We start from the raw sequence: 19,773 nt of genomic DNA, 5'->3' as shown, positions 1-19,773 counted from the left end.
ATTGTTGCATATCCACACAGTGGAATTCTACTCAGCAATAAAAGGAATCACCTACTGAGACATACAACAAAATGGATGAATCTGAAGGTAATTATGCTGAGCAAAAGAGAGGATGTAATGTATGAGTCCATATACATAATATCCTATCAATGCCAACTAATCTATAAGGAGAGAAAGCAGATCTAAGGTTGCTTGGCGAGGGCTGGGGGAAAGGAGGGCTGGGGGCCACAGGTACATTCCCTTCCTTGATCATGGTGATGTACACCACATGCCAAAACATAAACATTTTTTAAAAAAATATATTCAGTATGTCAATTATATGGATGAGGATGAGGCTAGAACATCTTGTCATACCAGAAAGCAAGCAGATAAGTCATTTTGTTAAAAGGATTCAGGTACTGACTTGAAAGAGGCACCCACTATAGCCAAAGATGGGAAAATATGGGCATCAATTGGAATAATAACTGCAGTGGATTGAAAGAGAACAAATATGTTTAAGTCTATGTGATCATAATGATAGGTTTATTTATTTTTCTTTTCTTTTTCTTTTTTTTTTTTCTAGAATTACCACAGTTATCCAAGTAGGAGATTTCTTTTTTTGTGAGTCACAGTCTTACTCTTGCTTAGGCTGATCTCAAACTCTTGGGCTCAAGCAATCCACCTGCCTCAGCCTCCCAGAGTGCTAGGATTACAGCCATGAGTCACTTCACCAGGCCGTCTTAGACAAACTTTAGAAAAAGAAAGACATTCAGGCCAGGTGTGGTGGCTCACACCTGTAATACTAGCACTCTGGGAGGCAGAGGCGGGTGGACTGCCTGAGCTCACAGGTTCCAGAACAGCCTGAGCCAGAGCGAGATCTTGTCTCTAAAAATAGCTGGGTTTTGTGGCCAGTGCCTGTAATCCCAGCTACTTGGGAGGCTGAGGCAAGAGAATCGCTTGAGCCCAAGAGTTTGAGGTTGCTGTGAACTATGACGCCAGGGCACTCTACTGAGGGCCACAAAGTTAGACTCTGTCTCAAAAAAAAAAAGAGGCTTGGCACCAGTGGCTCAAGTGGCTAAGGTACCAGCCACATACACCCGAACTGGCAGGTTCGAATCCAACCCGGACCTGCCAAACAACAATGACGGCTGCAACCAAAAAATAACTGGGCGTTGTGACGGGAGCCTATAGTCCCAGCTACTTGGGAGGTGGAGGCAGGAGAATCACTTCAGTCCAGGAGTTGAAGGTTGCTGTGAGCTGTGATGCCACATCACTCTATGCAGGGTGATTAAAGTGAGACTCTGTCTCTAAAAAAAAAGAAAGAAAGAAAGAAAGACATTCATAGGCCAATCAGGTCATGTAAACATTAATTCATATTTGATGATTTTAGGAAATTAATTGATTTTTTTGTAGTGGGAGCGATAGTTTTATGGATGTGGGTTAGAAGGAGAATGTTTGTACTTTAAGATATATACTGAAATGTTTACTGAAGAAATCATATGATGTCTGGATATTCACTTCAGAACTATATTTGGGAGGGGGTGAGGTAGGTGCAGGGATACAGCAAACAAGGCTAGTGGTCATCAGTTGGTAATTGGAGTAGAGTGGTGAGTATATGGCAGTTCATCAGGCTATTCTACTTTTGAGTATGTTGAAATTTTCCTCAACAAAAACGTTTTAAAATTGTGAGTCAAAATTGTACAAATATAAAAATTGCAATTAAAAAGTCAGAAAGAGGGGCAGCACCTGTGGCTCAAAGGAGTAGGGCACCGGCCCCATATACCGGAAGTGGTGGGTTCAAACTCAGCCACGGCCAAAACTGCAAAAAACAAAAAAAGAAAGAAAAAAAGTCAGGAAGAAATACTGTCCAGCAGAACGCAGATGCTACTTGTGTAAGGGCAGCAGGATGAGTCATTTCTCCTTCTTCATTGCTACATTTTCTGTGTCTATATATTTTAATATAATTTTTACCATGAGAATAAAACGTAGGGTGGAGAAACTCTCTTTAGACTTGCTGTCCTCGTCCTGATCTTAAAAACTCATGTATTCTCTTCCCCCAGTTCTCTAGGTTTTCATGAGGCTTCCCGCCGTCTTTTCTGAGTTATCTGGGTTCTGATACCGGGAGGGTTTTAAGGAAAGCAGGTCAAGTTCAGCGAGCCCTAACCTTCCGCCCCGCCTGCAAACTGTCTTCCAAGCCACAGGCCAGACCACAGCGACCTCTAAGGTCGTTTCCCGGCGTCGCCGCCTTCCGGACGCACCGGTGACACTTGCGCGCACAGCGGAACTACAACTCCCAGGAGGCTCTGCGCCCCCCAGGGCAGAAGCCCTTGGTAGCCGAGAACTACATTACCCAGTAACACTTTGCGGGAGGCGATGGCTAGACTTTAATCGTACAACCATTGGTCCAGCGTCTGTCGGGAGCTGCTCAGTAATTGGCCCGGAAGCCCGTCAGTTTCTAACGAGCACAGTTGACTTTTGAGGTTAGACTGAGCCCGGAGCGAGAGAAAGCGGAGAGCGGGGATTCAGGTCGCACCGGCCGAGCGGTGAGTGACCTCCACCTCTGCCCTTCACGCCGTCCTCCCGGGACCTGCATCCTCCCTCTCCTGGGCGGGCCCCAGAGAGCACACACGCGCAGGTACTCACGTGGGGGCGGGGACTGTACGCGCACGTGTCTCACCTTACCCACCTAAGAAACATCTTTAGGGACGCCGGAGGCAAAACCCTGCGCACTTCACTGGACACCTGAACTCTCGGGCGTCCTCTCGGACTCGGGGAGAAAACACCTACCCTGAGGCACACCTGGACTGCTGTGTACCTCGGAATCCGCAGATCAGCTGAACCCTTAGACGTGAGCTCTCATTATCTGGCGGGCGCCGGGAAGAGCCTGATAAGCCTCCTGTCTCCTGAAACTGTGCCGGGATACCTTCCGCTGGAGCTGGCTCCTCCTTCGCTCCCAGATGGGCGGGAAACTGACACTGTTCTAAGTGACCTGAGGTTCCCTGCGGAACGCCCGCCCCCTGTTTAAACGGCTTCTCACACTGGCCCTATGGAGCAGTTCAGGGTGAAGGGGAGGAGGAAAAGAATCCGTGCTGGGTGGGGTGGAGGTTGTTGTGTAGGCAATTTCCTCCTTGTTACTGCAAGTATTTAAGAACTGGGTTAAACCTAAAGTCTCTTCTAAAATCATTTTATGTTTAATTTTAGTTTGGCTTTTGTTTTTTTGCCATAACAACTTCAAATAACATAGAATTACATAGAGAAAAAGAGATTCATCTTCCTTCCCCCCGTCCAGTGGTAACTTATCAACTACCTGTTGGTGTGTTATTACAGACTTTTCTCTACGCTTTATACAACTGTACAGAGCATGTGTAGGTTTTGTTGCTGTTTTTCTTTTACAAAAAATGGGATTATACTAGGCATACTGCTCTGAAATATTTTTTTAGGCAGTATCACCGTGGCAGGCGCCTGTAGTCTCAGCTACTTGAGAGGCTGAGGGAAGAGAATTGTTTAAGCCCAAGAGTTTGAGATTGCTGTGAGCTGTGACACCACAGCACTCTACCGAGGGCAACATAATGAGACTCTGTCTCAAAAAAAACTCTTGGGCCCAAGTGATCCTCTTACCTCAGCCTCCCACCCAGAAACACCCAGCTATTTTTATTGCGGGGGGGGGGGGGGGGTTGTCTCTTGGTCAGGCTGGTCTCGAACTCCTGAGCTCAAGCAATCCACCTGTGTAGGGCTCCCAGAGTGCTTGGATTATAGAGGTGAGCCCCTGTGCCTGCCCTTTGAGACAGAGTCTTACTTTTTCACCCTTGGTAGAGTGCGATGGTGTCATAGCTCACAGCAACGTCCAACTCTTGGGCTCATTTGATTCTCTTGTCTCAGGCTCTCTAGTAGCTGGGATTACAGGTACCCACCACAACGTCTGGCTATCATTGAGTATCTTTTTTTTTTTTTTTTAATGTTAGGCTGATTTATAAGAGCTGCTCTGGGCAGTTACATTTTTTTTTTTGTAGAGACAGAGTCTCACTTTATGGCCCTCATTGGAGTGCTGTGGCATCACACAGCTCACAGCAACCTCCAACTCCTGGGTTTAAGTGATTCTGTTGCCTCAGCCTCGAGAGTAGCTGGGATTACAGGTGCCTACCACAACGCTCCGCTATTTTTTTGTTGTTGCAGTTCAGCAGGTGCCGGGTTTGAACCCGCCACCCTTAGTATATGGGGCTGCCCATCATTGAATATCTTTAAAACTTTTGCTATGTGCTTTGCTGATCTCTGGAGGTCCTGCAGTTAATTAGGTGACAGGGTTTCTGCCCATTCCATGTCTTCTTCCTATGAGCACAGAGGAGTGTACTTTAGCAGATGTTGTGAATGCTGGAAAGAACATAAGTACATCCCCTCAAAGGAGTGAGTAGGGAGTGGGGCTGCTTTACAGGTGTGGGAATTGTGGGTAAGAGGCACAGCCCATAGGGACTCTCAAAGCTCACAGCACTTTCTGGAAACTGTTCAGAAGCATTCAGATCACCCTAGTGAAGTGAGGAAGGGAGAGAATGGTCCAATGTGAGGCTGAAGAGGTCAGTAGGTCTCAGTGGTAGGGGCCTGGGAGCCTCATTTCATGGCATAGCCAGAGGCCCCATTCTACCGAGGTGGGCCTAAGGTATGTGCACAGATAGGGAAGGGAAGTGTGAAGGGACCTAGGCGTCACTAGGCTCTTCCTTTGGATATTATGGGCTCACTAGAGAATTCCAAGCCCCATCCTCCATCCCCCTCAGGGGAGTAGAGCTCACACTTTATCTCAGGCAGGGGTTTGCCATAAATTTGCCAGAGGAGGCTTGGCACCTGTAGCTCAGCGGCTAGAGCGCCAGCCACATACACCAGAGCTGGTGGGTTCGAAACTAGCCCAGGTCTGCCAAACAACAATGACAACTACAACCAAAAAATAGCCGGGCATGGTGGCAGGCATCTGTAGTCCCAGCTACTTGGGAGGCTGAGGCAAGAGAATCACCTAAGCCCAAGAGTTTGAGGTTGCTGTGAGCTATAATGCTACGGCACTCTACCCAGGGCAACAGCTTGAGACTCTGTCTCAAAAAAAAAATAAAAATAGTTGCCCGAGGAAAACTGGTTGAATTTTAGAAGCAAAGCATTTCCTATCAAGCCTGTACATTCATTCAATCCACAAATATTATGGGGCTCTGACTGTGACAGGTTGTATTCCAGGCACCAGAAATGTAGGGGTAAACACATGAGCCCAATGTTTTCATGGGCTTACATTCTAGTGAGGGGGAAAGACAAGAATCAAATGTGCAGTATAACTATCCCAGAGTAATAAGTGCTCTAAAGAAGAATAAAGCCTGTGCTGTTTTAGACAGCTGGTCGGGTGGTGGGGAAGTGATGTTTGAGCAGAGATCCTAAGGAACTTGTCTTGGTGTTCACTCCATGTTTCTTGCATTTAGCTTGATACTGATGGACATTGTATGGGCCTGCAGCAGGGATGGTTGGCTATGACCCCAAAGCAGATGGCAGGAATAACTCCAAAGTCGAGGTGGCAGTGGCTGGATCTGTGTCTGGACTTGTCACACGGGCGCTTATCAGTCCCTTGGATGTCATCAAAATACGTTTCCAGGTAATGTGCGTACAGCAGGGCAATAGGCTAGAGTACAAGATCAATCTTTCTTGCAAAAGCAGTTCCTACATCGGCTCGGCATCTGTAGCTCAAGTGCCTAAGGCGCTAGCCACACACACCAGAACTGGTGGGTTCGAATCCAGCTCGGGCCTGCCAAACAACAATGACAACTACAACCAAAAAATGGCTGGGTGTTGTGGCAGGCACCTGTAGTCCCAGCTACTAGGGAGGCTGAGGCGAGAGACTTGCTTAAACCCAGGAGTTGGAGATTGCTGTGAGCTGTGACGCCACAGCATTCTATCCAGGGCTACAGCTTGAGGCTGTGTCTCAAAAAAAAAAAAAAAAAAGCAGTTCCTACAACTTGCAATTTTGTCAAAGTGCTTTGTTGCCTTCATTATCTTTTCTGAAAGTTTTCTTTCTCACCCCTCCCCCAACCCCACTGTCCTGACCTTTTGATTTTGCTTCCCAGCTTCAGATTGAGCGCCTGTCTCACAATAACCCCGGATCAAAATACCATGGGATCCGACAGGCCATAAGGCAGATTTTGCAAGAGGAGGGCCCGACAGCATTCTGGAAAGGACACATCCCAGCCCAACTTCTCTCCATAGGCTTTGGTGCTGTCCAAGTAGGTGGCAGGGGACATGGCCAGGTCCCTGGGGTCACATTGCTCAATGGAAGAACAGAGGGAGGATGAGGCAGGCAGGGATGCTGCCTAGAGTGGGTGGTGAGAAACAGGCCTCACACTTCCTGCTTGACTTAACTGGAGATCTTTCAGCCCCACTGAAAACGTCAGATCAAGCCTTCCCTCCCATGTCCCCACTCTGCATCCCAGGTGACATAGGTGTTGCCCCTGGGAGATTGACTTGATACCACACCCTTTGTGGGGCTTGGCACAGAGTAACACTGTTACTTTTCTTTTTTTTCTTTCTTTTTTTTTTTTTTTTGTAGAGACAGAGTCTCACTTTACTGCCCTGGGTAGAGTGCTGTGGCGTCACAGCAACCTCCAACTCCTGGGCTTACGTGATTCTCTTGCCTCAGCCTCCCGAGTAGCTGGAACTACAGGCGCCCGCCACAACGCCCGGCTATTTTTCTGTTGCAGTTTGGCCGGGGCTGGGTCTGAACCTGCCACCCTTGGCATATGGGGCCGGTGCCCTACTCACTGAGCCACAGGCGTGCCCCCTTTTTTTTTTTTTTTTGAGACAGAATCACCCTTGGTAGAGTGCTGTGGCATCATAGGTGACAGCAACCTCAAACTCCTGGTCTTGAACGATTCTCTTGCTTCAGCCTCCTAAGTAGCTAGAGCTATAGTTGCTTGCCACAACACCCAGCCTTTCTTCTTTTTTTTTTTTTTTTTTGTAGAGATAGAGTCTTACCTTATCGCCCTCAGTAGAGTGCCGTGGCCTCACACAGCTCACAGCAACCTCCAACTCCTGGGCTTAAGTGATTCTCTTGCCTCAGCCTCCCGAGTAGCTGGGACTACAGGCGCCCGCCACAACGCCTGGCTATTTTTTTGTTGCAGTTCGGCCGGGGCTGGGTTTGAACCCGCCACCCTCGGCATATGGGGCCGGCCGCCCTACCCGCTGAGCCACAGGCGCCGCCTCTTCTTTTTTTGTTTTTAGAGACAGAGTCTCACTTTGTCACCCTCAGTAGAATGCCAGGGCATCACAGCTCATAGCAACCTCAAACTCTTGGGCTTAAGCGATTCTCTTGCCTCAGCCTCCCAAGTAGCTGGGACTACAGGCGCCCACCACAATGCCTCACTTTTTTTTTTTTTTTTGAAACAGATTCTTACTACGTTACCCTCGGTAGAGTGCTGTGGCTTCGCAGCTCACAAAACCTCAAACTCTTGGGCTTCAGCGATTCTCTTATCTCAGCCTCCCAAGTATCTGGGACTATAGGTACCTGCTACAATGCCCAGCTGTTTTTTTTGTTGTAGTTTTCATTGTTGTTTAGTTGAACCTGCCAGCCCCAGTATGTGGCTGGCGCCCTAACCACTTACCACTTAACTATAGAGCCCGGCCAGACTTTTTTTTTTTTTTTTTTAAGAGACAAAGTCTTGCTCTGGCTCAGACTGGTCTCCAACTTCTGAGCTCCAATGTATCCGCCTTGGCCTCCCAGAGGGCTAGGATTACAGGCGTGAGCCACTGTGCCCAGACCATGCTTTTCATTTTTGAAAATATCACCTTCCTATATGTGTTTCATCTGAATTTCACAAGAGCAGTGAGAGCAGGGTAGAGCAGGTGTTATGTGAGTCTTAGGGAGGATAATCGAACTATCCCTGGGCGTGATGGGGCTGGGATTAGAACCCATTCATCCAGTGAACGCCAGGATTATTTCATGGCACCAGTATGTGGTTTTATGGCAGTAGTTGTGCTAACAGTCAACCCTTATAGAGCATGCGTCCTGAGCTGGGCCCTGCTGTACATGGTCATACGCTGTGTCACAGCACTGCCGTGGAGGAGGTGCTGCCATCACTTCCATTTTACAAATGAGAAGACTAAAGCAGACAGAGCTTTTTTTTTTTTGTAGAGACAGAGTCTCACTTTATGGCCCTCGGTAGAGTACCGTGGCCTCACACAGCTCTCAGCAACCTCCATCTCCTGGGCTTAAGCGATTCTCTTGCCTCAGCCCCCGAGTAGCTGGGACTACAGGTGCCCACCACAACGCCCAGCTATTTTTTGGTTGCAGTTTGGCCAGGGCCGGGTTTGAACCCGTCACCCTCGGTATATGGGGCCGGCGCCTTACCAACTGAGCCACAGGCGCCTCCCAGACAGAGCTTTTTTAACTAACCCAACGAAAGTCACTAGTTAGAAAGTGGCAGAGCTAGGGTGACGCCTGTGGCTCAAGGAGTAGGGCGCTGGTCCCATATGCCAGAGGTGGCGGATTCAAACCCAGCCCTGGCCAAAAACCACACACACAAAAAAAAAACAACTAAAAAGTGGCAGAGCTATGACTCCCACCCTGGCACCTATTGCTAGAGACATCCCTGACTTCTCTTCCTGTTCCATTTCAGTGAGTGCCCAAGTCAGGCACTTACCTGGTGGACGTGTCTCTCTATCCTATCTCCTTATGTGGCACACAAATATATATGGCAGTGGGATGAACAAATACAGTAGCCAGGCTTAGTGGCTCACCCCTGTAATCCTAGCACTCTGGGAGGCCGAGGCGGGTGGATCGCCTGAGCTCATGGGTTTGAGACCAGCCTGAGCAAGAGGAAGAACTTGTCTCTAAAAAAGTCAGGCATTGTGGTGGGCGCCTCTAGTTCCAGCTACTCAGAAGACTGAGGCAAGGAAATTCTTGAGCCCAAGAGTTTGAAGTTGCTGTGAGCTATGATGCCATGGCACTCTACTGAGGGTGACAAAGTGAGACTCTATCTCAAAAAAAAAAAAAAAAACAAATACAGCAGCAGGATAGTACCAGGAAGCTGAGCCATCCTGAGGTTTCTGGAGGAAGATCTGAGCGTGAGGGATTTACCCACGGAACAGGTGCCTAACAGTATGTGCTCCAGAGAAGAGTGATTCTCAACTCACCAGCTGCACTGAAGGGGTCTCCTGACAGGAAGCAGATGATGGCTATCTCTTCCCAGTTCTCAGAAAATTAAGTTATAAAATGGCATTTTCCCATATATCTTCTTAAACTTTGGGATATTTGCCTACTCAAATTGAGTATAAAGTGGCAACTAAACTAAATTTTACACAAAATTATACATTTTTTGTATTCTGTCACTGCTCAAGAATAACATTTCCTCACCTTTCCTTGCCTCCAGGACTGGGCCCCATCTGGGTCAAGGTGGTGTACTGGGGGAGTGTTTAGTCTCAGTCCCCAACCTTTGGGCTGTTAATGACTTTTTCACTCGATTTACAGTTTCTGTCATTTGAAATGCTGACGGAGCTGGTCCACAGAGCCAACATGTACAACCACCACGAATTCTCAATGCACTTCATATGTGGCGGACTGTCTGCTGGCATGGCCACCCTCACTGTACACCCTGTGGATGTTCTGCGCACCCGCTTTGCAGCTCAGGGTGAGCCCAGGGTGAGTGGTCGGGGGCCAGAGCAGAGGCGCCTGATAAGGAAGGTGTTGTTATAGGAATTGGGGTTCTTCTTGCAGAAAGTGAAGCTGGGGAGGGCTCAGGTTTTCAGTTCATCGGGCAGTCTGTAAAATCTGTGACTGTGGTCAGCACGAGGTGGGGTGCTCTCTGTCCTTGCCTCAAAGGAGCCTACAGCCTCCCTGGTGAAGCAAAACCTACAGGAATGAAACAGACCCACTAGTGGGTTGGGTCAAGGAAGGTGTCTGGGAAAGTGAGACTTAAAAACTTATTGCTGGGCCGGTCATGGTGGCTCATGCCTGTAATCCTAGCAGTCTGGGAGGCTGAGGCAAGTGGATTGCCTGAGCTCACAGGTTGGAGACAGCCTGAGCTAGAGTGAGACCCCACCTCTAAAAATAGCTGGACATTGTGGTGGGTGCCTGTAGTCCCAGCTACTTAGGAGGCTGAGGCAAGAGTATTGCTTGAGCCCAAGAGTTTGAGTTTGCTGTGAGCTGTGATGCCACAGCACTCTACCAAGGACAACAAAGTGAGACTCTCAAAAAAAAGAAAAAAAAGCTTATTGCTGTACTTTGGGAGGCCGAGGCAGGAGTATCACTGGTGCCCGTAGCTTAGTGGTTAGGGCACCAGCCACATACACCGGGGCTGGCAGGTTTGAACCCAGCCTGCTAAACAGTGACAAAACAGAAAAATAGCCAGATGTTGTGGGAGGCTGAGGCAAGAGAATCACTTAAGCCTAAGAGTTTGAGGTTGCTGTGAGCTGTGACACTGTGGCCATTCTACAGAGGGCAACATAGTGAGACTCTGTCTTAAAAAAAAAAAGGCTTCTGGGTGGCGCCTGTGGCTCAGTGAGTAGGGCGCCGGCCCCATATGCCGAGGGTGGCGGGTTCAAACCCAGCCCCTGCCAAACTGCAACAAAAAAATAGCCGGGCGTTGTGGCGGGCGCCTGTAGTCCCAGCTGCTCGGGAGGCTGAGGCAAGAGAATCGCGTAAGCCCAAGAGTTAGAGGTTGCTGTGAGCCGTGTGACGCCACGGCACTCTACCGAGGGCGGTACAGTGAGACTCTGTCTCTACAAAAAAAAAAAAAAAAAAGGCTTCATAGTGTATAAGGTAGGGGAAGGTTAAAAAGACGTAATGAATTATAACCAAAAAACCCAATACTATCTGCCCCTGATTTTGATCCTTGAAGGTGACTACTATTAATACTTTTCCATTATTTACTTCTTTAATTCTTTTTTTTTTTTTTTGTAGAGACAGAGTCTTACTTTATGGCCCTCGGTAGAGTGCCATGGCATCACACAGCTCACAGCAACCTCCAACTCCTGGGCTTAAGCGATTCTCTTGCCTCAGCCTCCCGAGTAGCTGGGACTACAGGCGCCCGCCACAATGCCCGGCTATTTTTTGGTTGCAGTTTAGCCGGGGCCGGGTTTGAACCCGCCACCCTCGGTATATGGGGCCAGCGCCTTACTGACTGAGCCACAGGCAGCGCCCTACTTCTTTAATTCTAAGTAACATTCTAAGTAAATTTTGTAATTTCCCTTCTTTCCTTATTTTTAATTATGGACATTAACTACTAACTGCTTCCTCGGAAGATGAGGATTTCTTCTGTTACTGTCACCCTGGTGCACGCCCCCATCATCCTTCCAGTACAACTGAATGGTAGATTTAGGCCAAATCAACACTCAGTGTTTATGTTATTAGGATATATGAATATTGTTACTGCTGAGTTTTAAAATACATTATGATTACCTTTTCTTTTCTAGCTTTTGTCTTTCCTGAAGTTGACAGTGGCCCAGTGTTCTGTATGCTCATCACAAACCCACCCCCAAACTCAGTCTCTTGCTTGTGTCTCTGGTTCCTGACACAGAACCCCTAAAACTCTTGGGATTTCCTGAGTGAGAAGAGTGTTTCTTACTGTTCATAATGAGCCCCTTTCAATCACACTTGAGGTTTTTGGGTTTTTTTTTGAGACATAGCCTCACGCTGTTACCCTGGGTAGAGTGCTGTGGCATCACAGCTCATAGCAACCTCCAACTCCTGGGCTCAAGCGATTCTCCCGCCTCCGCCTCCCAAGTTGCTGGGACTATAGGCGTCTGCCACAACACCCAGCTATTTTTTGTTGCAGTTGTCATTGTTGTTTCACTGGCCTAGGCTGGGATCGAACCTACCAGCCTCTGTGTATGTGGCTGGCGCCATAACCACTGTGCTACAGATGCCAAGCCAATCACACTTGAGTTTATAGTAATGAGGTGACTTAGAGTGGGACACTCAGGTGGCCTCTGAATGTAGCTGGTCACCAGGTGATAAGAGAGTTAGAACTTTCAGGTCCACTCACCAGCCTTTGGGAATTGTAGGGCTGGAGATTAAAGTCTATGAAATTCTATAAAAAATGCTTGCACAACAGACTTTCAAGTTGCTGTATGCAGGGAGGTGCTGGAAAGATGTCTCCCAGAGAGGGCACGGAAGCTCCAAGTACCTTCTCCCATACCTTGTCCTGGGTATCTTTTCATCTGCCTATTCATCTGATTATAATATCCTTTTTTTGTTTTTTTTTGAGACAGAATCTTACTATGTTGCCCTTGGTAGAGTGGCATGGTGTCACAGCTCACAGCAACCTCAAACTCTTGGGCTTAAGCGATTCTCTTGCCTCAGCCTCCCAAGTAGCTAGGACTATAGGCGCCCGCCACAAAGCCGGGCTATTTTTTGGTTGCAGTTGTCATTGTTTGGCTGGCCTGGACTGAGTTCAAACCCGGCAGCTCCAGTGTATGTGGCTTGCACCCTGGCCGCTGAGCTACAGGTGCCAAGCCTACAATATCCTTTTTTTTTTATTTGAGACAGATTCTGTGTCAACCTTGGTAGAGTGCTATGGCATCACAGCTCACAGTAACTTCAAACTCTTAGGCTCAAGTGATCCTGTTCTCTTGCCTCAGCCTCCTGAGTGGCTGGGACTACAGGCACCTGCCCAAGGCTGGGCTATTTTTAGAGACAGGGTCTTGCTCTAGCTCAGGCTGGTCTGGAACTCCTGAGCTCAGGCAATCCACCTGCCTCAGTGTCCCATATAATATCCTTTATAATAGACTGATAAATGTAAGTATTTCCATGAGTTCTATGAGCCATCCCAGCAAATTATTGAACCCAAGAGGGGGTTGTGGGAACCCTAATTTATAGCTGATTGATCAGCAGCTCAGGCTACAACCTGGGGCTTGCATCTGGCATCCCAGGTCGGAGCCAGTCTTGCGGGACTAAGTCCTCAGCCTGTGGGATCTGACATTATCTCTAGGTAAATAGTGTCAGAATTGAATTGAAGTATAGGACACCGTAGAACTGCTTGGTAGATAAAGGAAACTCTCACAAGTTATGGTGACCAGAGACTTCTGTGTATTTTCTTCAGAGCCTTATCCTTGACTGATGATCTGTAGCTCTTACTGTTGCTGAAGAGAAGCCCAGAGCAGTTCCGATTTATTTATTTATTTATTTTGAGACAGAATCTCACTGTGTTGCCCTGAGTAGAGTACCAGAGCATCATAACTCATAGCAACACCAAACTCTTGGGCTCAGGTGATTCTCTTGCCTCAGCCTCCTGAGTAGCTGGGACTATGGGCACCTGCCACAAGCCAGGCTAGTCTTTTCAGTTTTTAGTAGAGACGAGATCTTGCTCTTGTTCAGGCTGGTCTCGAACTCCTGACTTCAGGCTATCTACCCATCTCAGCTTCCCACAGTATGAGGATTACAGGTATGAGCCACCGTGCCTGGCCCAATTATTGATCTTTTATAAGATACTCTTCTCCTCTCCTTACTTAGGGACCCAGACCCTGTCTAATGGGGAAAAAAAAGATGTTCAACATATTTAGTCTTTTTTGTTAAGATAGGGTTTCATGCTGTTGCCCAGGCTGGAGTGCAGTCGCACAATTGTAGTTCACTACAGCCTTGAACTGCCTCAGTCTCCTGGGTAGCTGGGACTACAGGTGCACACTACCATGCCTGGCTAATTCTTTCTATTTTTAATAGAGACAGGGTCTCACTCTTTCTCAGGTTGGTTTCGACTCCTAAGCTCAAGTGATCTTCCTGCTTTGGCCTCTCAGAGTGCTAGGATTACAGGAGTGAGCCACCGTACCTGGCCCATGACTGTTCTCTTAGCAGAAGTTATGCTGGGTTTGTGGACTCAGGGAAACAGACATGATGGGCTGTGTCCTTGGGCTTAAATCACTTCTCTGAGCTCACTCAGGGTCCATGTGTGTGGGTCCAGGTTTATAAAACCCTGCGAGAGGCTGTGGTGACCATGTTCAGGACCGAAGGCCCCTTGGTCTTCTACAAAGGCTTGAACCCTACCTTGATCGCCATCTTCCCCTATGCTGGCCTCCAGTTCTCCTGCTACAACTCCTTGAAGCAGGCATACGAGTGGCTCATGCCAGCCACCGACGGAAAGAAAAGCGGTGAGACAGCCCTGAGCCCAAAGGGAATGGTCCTACCCACACCATGAAATAACATTTTCCTGTCAAAAGCTAAAATACCACACTTCTCTGTACCTGGTTCTGATGTGGCAAACAAAACAAATGAAGCCGCTGAGAGATGCCTTTATTCTTCCAGTTCCTGCCACACCTATCACTGGCATCACTGAAATTTATTTCCAGTGATTGGTCATGGTTTTCATTTTTGTCAGAAGTCCGGATTGCTAATTGTCTGTTTTTTGTGGGTGTGGTTTTTTGGGGTCTTGGTGGGCAAGGATGGGGAGGTGTGGGGCTTCCTGTGCTGCCTGGCCTGACCTTGAACTTAGTTGCTGCCTCCAGCTGGGTAGTAGGGGTGGGAGGCTGCTGCAGAAAGGATTTATTCTGTAAAATTTGGATCCAATCAAAAGGCCAGATTGAAGGATCCAGAAGACCACATGTGGCCCCAAGGCCCCAGATTCCCCAGCCCTGACTCACTCCCGCTGCCACCAGCCTGTCCCCAAGATCACTCTGGCCAAAAGTGGCAATATATGGCTCTCTTGCTCCTAGATTGCATTTTTCTTTCTTTTTTTTTTTTTTGAGGCAGAATCTCACTATCTCGCCCTCAGTAGAGGGCCATAGCATCGCAGCTCACAGCAGCCTCAAACTCTTGGGCTTAAGCGATCCTCTTGCTTCAGTCTCCTAAAAAGCTGGGACTACAGGCGCCAGCCACACACCTGGCTACTTTTTTGTTGTTGTTGTCATTGTTGATTAGGCTGGACCGGGCCGGGTTCAAACCTGCCAGCCTGGTGTGTGTGGCTGGCACCCTAACCATTGAGCTACAAGCGCTGAGCCCTAGATTGAATTCTTCTTTAAGATCAGAGGATGCTTGTGGGGTTTGGGCTTGTGGTGGAGGGTTAGACCTGCTGACCTTTATGTTGTCCACCATAGACTTCATTTCCCTCATCCTTTCAATCCCACTTCTCTGGTTCAGGGAACTTCAAAAACCTGCTTTGTGGCAGTGGAGCAGGAGTCATCAGCAAGACCCTTACATATCCCCTGGATCTCTTCAAGAAACGGCTGCAGGTTGGAGGGTTTGAGCACGCCCGAATTGCCTTTGGCCAGGTGAGCCATCATGCAGACAACTCTGACCCTTGCCGTCCCTGAGCACATAGTAGAGCCAGCAGTCCCTGAGCTACCCTTTGGGCAGCATTGCCCAGCTCCCCACACCCTCTTTACCCAGAGCCTGTCCCTGGGGATCCCTAAGCACGCAGGAAAGCCACAGCAAAGCCCTGTGTGTCTTGGGTACTGTGGAAGGATCTGGGCCAAAGAGGTTTCAATGACTGCTCTTAAAACCTGTCCAGTAGTGCCAGGCACAGTGGGTCATGCCTGTAATCCTAACATTCTGGGAGACCGAGGTGGGTGAATTGCCTGAGCTCACAAATTTGAGACCAGCTTGAGCCAGTGCAAGACCCCCATCTCTAAAAATAGCCAGGTGTTGTGGCAGACGCCTGTAGTCCTAGCTACTTGGGAGGCTGAGACAAGAGAATAGCTTGAATCCAAGAGTTTGAGGTTTCTGTGAGCTATGAGGACATGGCACTCTACCGAGGGTGACAAAGTGAAACTTTGTCTCAAAAAAACAAGCAAACAAAAAAAACAAAAAAATCTTTCCAGTACAGTTAGGAAAGGGGCAAATTGAATTTGAGCAACTAAGTTAGCATGCACTAGAAGTGTGTGCCATTCAGAGAAAGGAATGTTGTATCTTTTTTTATTGTTTTTTTTTTTCCTCCTGTGTGGGCAACAGCGACCTTTATTTCACCTTTATTTCTACCGTGGTGAGGGTGAGCTGAGTTTCCAGAAGGAAATCATCTCCTTTTTTATTGTTTTTTGAGATAGAGTCTCACTGTCACCCAGCGTAGAGTGCTGTGACATCATCATAGCTCACAGTGACCTCAATCTTTTAGGCACCCACCACCACACCTGACTAGTTTTTCTATTTTTAGTAGAGAGGAATTCTCAACTCTTGCTCAGGTTGGTCTTGAACCCCTGAGCTCAGGTAATCCACCCACGTTGGCCTCCCAGAGTGTTAGGATTCTAGGCATGAGCCACCTCACTGGGGTGGGAGTGTTGTATTCTTTTTTTTTTTTTTTTTTTGAGGCAGAGTCTCAAGCTGTCGCCCTGGGTAGAATGCGGTGGTGTCACAGCTCACAACAACCTTAAACTCTTGGGCTTAAGCAATTCTCTTGCCTCAGCCTCCCAAGTAGCTGGGACCACAAGGCACCTGCCACAACGCCTGGTTATTTTTGTTGTTGCAGTTGTCATTGTTGTTTAGCAAGCCCAGGCCTGGTTCGAACCTGCCAGCCTTGGTGTATGTGGCCAGTGCCCTACCCAGAGCTACAGGCACCACCCTAAGAATGTTGTATTCTTCATAGTCACTTATCAGGTACTCAGATTTTCACAATTGGTCCCTCCTCAGCTCCTCTTTTTGTGCAAGGCCTTGGTGGTCATCATCAGTGGGCGGGGAAGGGGTGGGAGTGGGACAAGGGTGGGCAATTCTAGGGCTTTTACTCCAGATCCTGGGAATCTGGGATGTCAGAGGATGAAGAAACATGCCTGATGAGTGTTAACAGAGAAGAAGGGCACAGAATGGGAGGCAGGGAAGGGAGAGAGTACGCCTTACTTGGGAGAAGAAAAGGAATTGGGCTTAGAGTTTTGTTACAGCTTTTTTTTTGTAGAGAGAGTCTCACTTTATGGCCCTCAATAGAGTGCCGTGGCCTCACACAGCTCACAGCAACCTCCAACTCCTGGGCTTAAGTGATTCTCTTGCCTCAGCCTCCCGAGTAGCTGGGACTACAGGCGCCCGCCACAACGCCCGGCTATTGTTATAGCTTTTTTGTAGGAAACTTGAGAAAATTCAGATAGAGAGCCGGGTGTTGTGGGGGGCACCTATAGTCCCAGCTACTTGGAGGCGAAGGCAGGAGAATCATTTGAGCCCAGGAGTTGGAGGTTGCTGTGGCATCACAGCACTCTACCCAGGGCAACAGCTTGAGGCTTTGTCTCAAAAAAAAAAAAAAAAAAAAAAGAAGGGCCGCGCCTGTGGCTCAGTGAGTGGGGCACCGGCCCCATATGCCGAGGGTGGTGAGTTCAAACCCAGCCCCGGCCAAACTGCAACAACAAAAAAATAGCCGGTAGTTGTGGCGGGCGCCTGTAGTCCCGGCTGCTTGGGAGGCTGAGGCAGGAGAATCACATAGGCCCGAGAGCTGGAGGTTGCTGTGAGCTGTGTGACGCCATGGCACTCTACCGAGGGCAGTAAAGTGAGACTCTGTCTCTACAAAAAATAAAAAATAAAAAGAAAAAGAAAATTCAGATAGAGAAAAAATCAAAACTCCTGTACTTCCACTGTGACTGAGAGGTAACCACATGGAACATTCTACTATAGTTTTATTTATTTTCATGAATAAATACAGATGTACTATTGAATAAAAATGGAGTCATACTGCGTGCAAGGTTTTGTAACTTCCTTTTTATACTTACCAATTTGTCCTGGAGGGACAGTTTGAATTTAGACAGGTGAGAGCCCAGGACAAAGCAGAGACTGGTGTAACCCACCTTGGCCAGAGGTGGAAGTGGCACACTGAAGGACTCATGGGACGTCAGGTCAGGGAGGGAAGTTGAGGCCAAATGGTAGAATGCCTTGAGGACAGACCTTGGAGCTTGAACTTGATTTTTTTTTTTTTAATTGAGACAAGAGTCTCACTTTGTCACCTTGGTAGATTGCCCTGGTGTCATAGCTCACAGCAACCTCCAACTCTTGGGCTTAGGCGATTCTCTTGCCTCAGCCTTGTAAGTAGCTGGACTACAGGTACCCACCAAAATGCCCTGGTATTTTTAGAGGCAGGCTCTCCTTCTGGCTCAGGCTGGTCTGCAATCCATGCTTCTTGGCCTCCCAGAGTGTGAGGATTACAGGCATGGGGGCCACGCCTGGCCTACCAGCAGCAATGTTTAACCCTTTGTTCCCTTCTTAACTGGAGTGATTTTTCTCTTCCCAGGTGCGGCGCTATGGGGGTCTTGTGGATTGTGCCAAGCAGATTCTGCAAGAGGAAGGTAGCCTGGGCTTATTCAAGGGCCTGACCCCCAGCCTGCTGAAGTCTGCCCTCTCCACAGGCTTTATGTTCTTTTGGTACGAACTCTTCTGTAACATCTTCCACTGCATGAATACTGCAGACCGCCTGCACTGAGGGCAGGAAAGCCGGAGGTTTTCCCCAGAGGCAACCTGCCAAGAGATGGAAGACTCGGTCTCCACTGAGGGGGCATCCTGACCATCCCTGCAGGCCTAAGTGGGAAGAGCAGGGTAGCAGCCTCACAGCCATCAGGCTAGGACACCACAGAAACACAGGGACTTTCCCCCACAAGAGCAGGCAGAGAAAGTGCAGGCCCTGGGCTGTGGGACTGCCAGTAGCACAGAGAGGAGGACCATGAAGTTGCTGTGTCTTCTACGTCCAGCCCAAATCCAAAGGAAACAGATGCCATCCTCTCCCCGTGTGCCGGGAGAACTCTCCTGATTGTGGATGGGGCCGCAGCTTGAGTGCAGAGGGCTGGCCTCACAGGAGTCTGGTCCCAACACCTGGCCTGTATTTCCCACCAACCTATTTACAGACATTAAAGCTAAATGCACATTCCTTATCTTATTCCTCCCTCTTCCCTACAAATCACATCCATGCCTTCTTCAAATTCCATTTTTCTCAGTAGCCCCAGCCCTCAGCAGCTCTGCTTCCAGTGCTGGAGACTCCAGACTAAGCCAGTCACTTGTTTTTCTATTTTTATTTATTTTTTTGAGACAGAGTCTTACTATGCCACCCTCAGTAGAGGCATCACAGCTCACCTCACAGCAACCTTAAAGTCTTGGGCTGAAGCAATTCTTTTGCCTCAGCCTCCCAATTAGCTGGGACTACAGGTGTCCACCACAACACCTGGCTATTTTTTGGTTGTAGTTGTCATTGTTGTTTAGGAGCCTTGGGCAGGGTTCAAACCGGCCAGCTCTGGTATATGTGGCTGACGCCCTAGAGGCTGAGTTACAGGGGCTGAGCCAAGCCAGTCACTTCTTGATGCAGCACCCATAGCTTTGCATCTGCACATGCACTGCCACCAGGGCCATTCTCTCCAGAACAGGCCTTGTATAGCCATGGACATACTCATCCCTGCTGGGATGACAAGTTTCTAGCTGGGCATTGGCATCAGTGCCCAGAGTGTTCCTCACCACAGAGCAGTGCCACACAGCCTCCCCATGACCCCATAAGGGCTGCAGCTCTGATACAGCCCAGTGATGAATGGCAAAAGGAAGGGGCTGGGAAGATAGCCTGTTGAGGGCACAGCTGAGGCCTGGAGTATTACCAAGGGACCTCCACAGGTGTCTGTCTAGATAATAGAGAAACTTCAGTTCTAGGGTAAGATAGGAGAAATCAACAGATGACCACCTATTTACCCACCTGCCCACTTGACACCAGGCTGGGGATGTGCTGACAGCAGGAACCAGGAGGGACCAGCAGGACTTTGCCCTGCCCTTGCTTCTGGCTCTCCCACCAGTGTTGGCCTTGGCATGGACAGGCAAGCAGGCTCTGGTGGGTGGGTCCCTGTCTCTTCTCTGAGGCTTTGTAGTCTTTGTGTCCCTGGAATGCCCAGTCTTCTCAGCTCTTGGCTGCTAATTCTGAA

General features: G+C 48.6%; 1 protein-coding gene across 5 annotated transcripts; it reads left to right on the top strand.

The window, feature by feature from the left end:
• The first annotated feature begins 2,305 nt into the window (after positions 1-2,305).
• On the top strand, positions 2,306-18,748 carry SLC25A19 (solute carrier family 25 member 19). Of its 5 annotated transcripts, none has more exons than XM_053570963.1 (7): positions 2,306-2,522; positions 5,427-5,596; positions 6,066-6,221; positions 9,461-9,631; positions 13,887-14,073; positions 15,059-15,189; positions 18,114-18,748. In XM_053570963.1, exons 2-7 carry the CDS (start codon positions 5,465-5,467, stop codon positions 18,300-18,302), a joined length of 966 nt encoding a protein of 321 aa, XP_053426938.1. In that variant the 5' UTR covers positions 2,306-2,522; positions 5,427-5,464; the 3' UTR covers positions 18,303-18,748. The 5 variants fall into 5 exon arrangements, with proteins under 5 accessions (XP_053426938.1, XP_053426935.1, XP_053426934.1 ...); XM_053570960.1 differs by having other exon boundaries at positions 2,306-2,614; XM_053570959.1 differs by lacking the exon at positions 2,306-2,522 and adding an exon at positions 2,608-2,973.
• Positions 18,749-19,773: the final 1,025 nt, after the last annotated feature.

This window comes from Nycticebus coucang, chromosome 18, assembly GCF_027406575.1.
Source record: "Nycticebus coucang isolate mNycCou1 chromosome 18, mNycCou1.pri, whole genome shotgun sequence".
NCBI lineage: Eukaryota > Metazoa > Chordata > Mammalia > Primates > Lorisidae > Nycticebus > Nycticebus coucang.
This window is presented reverse-complemented; position numbering and strand designations above follow the sequence as displayed.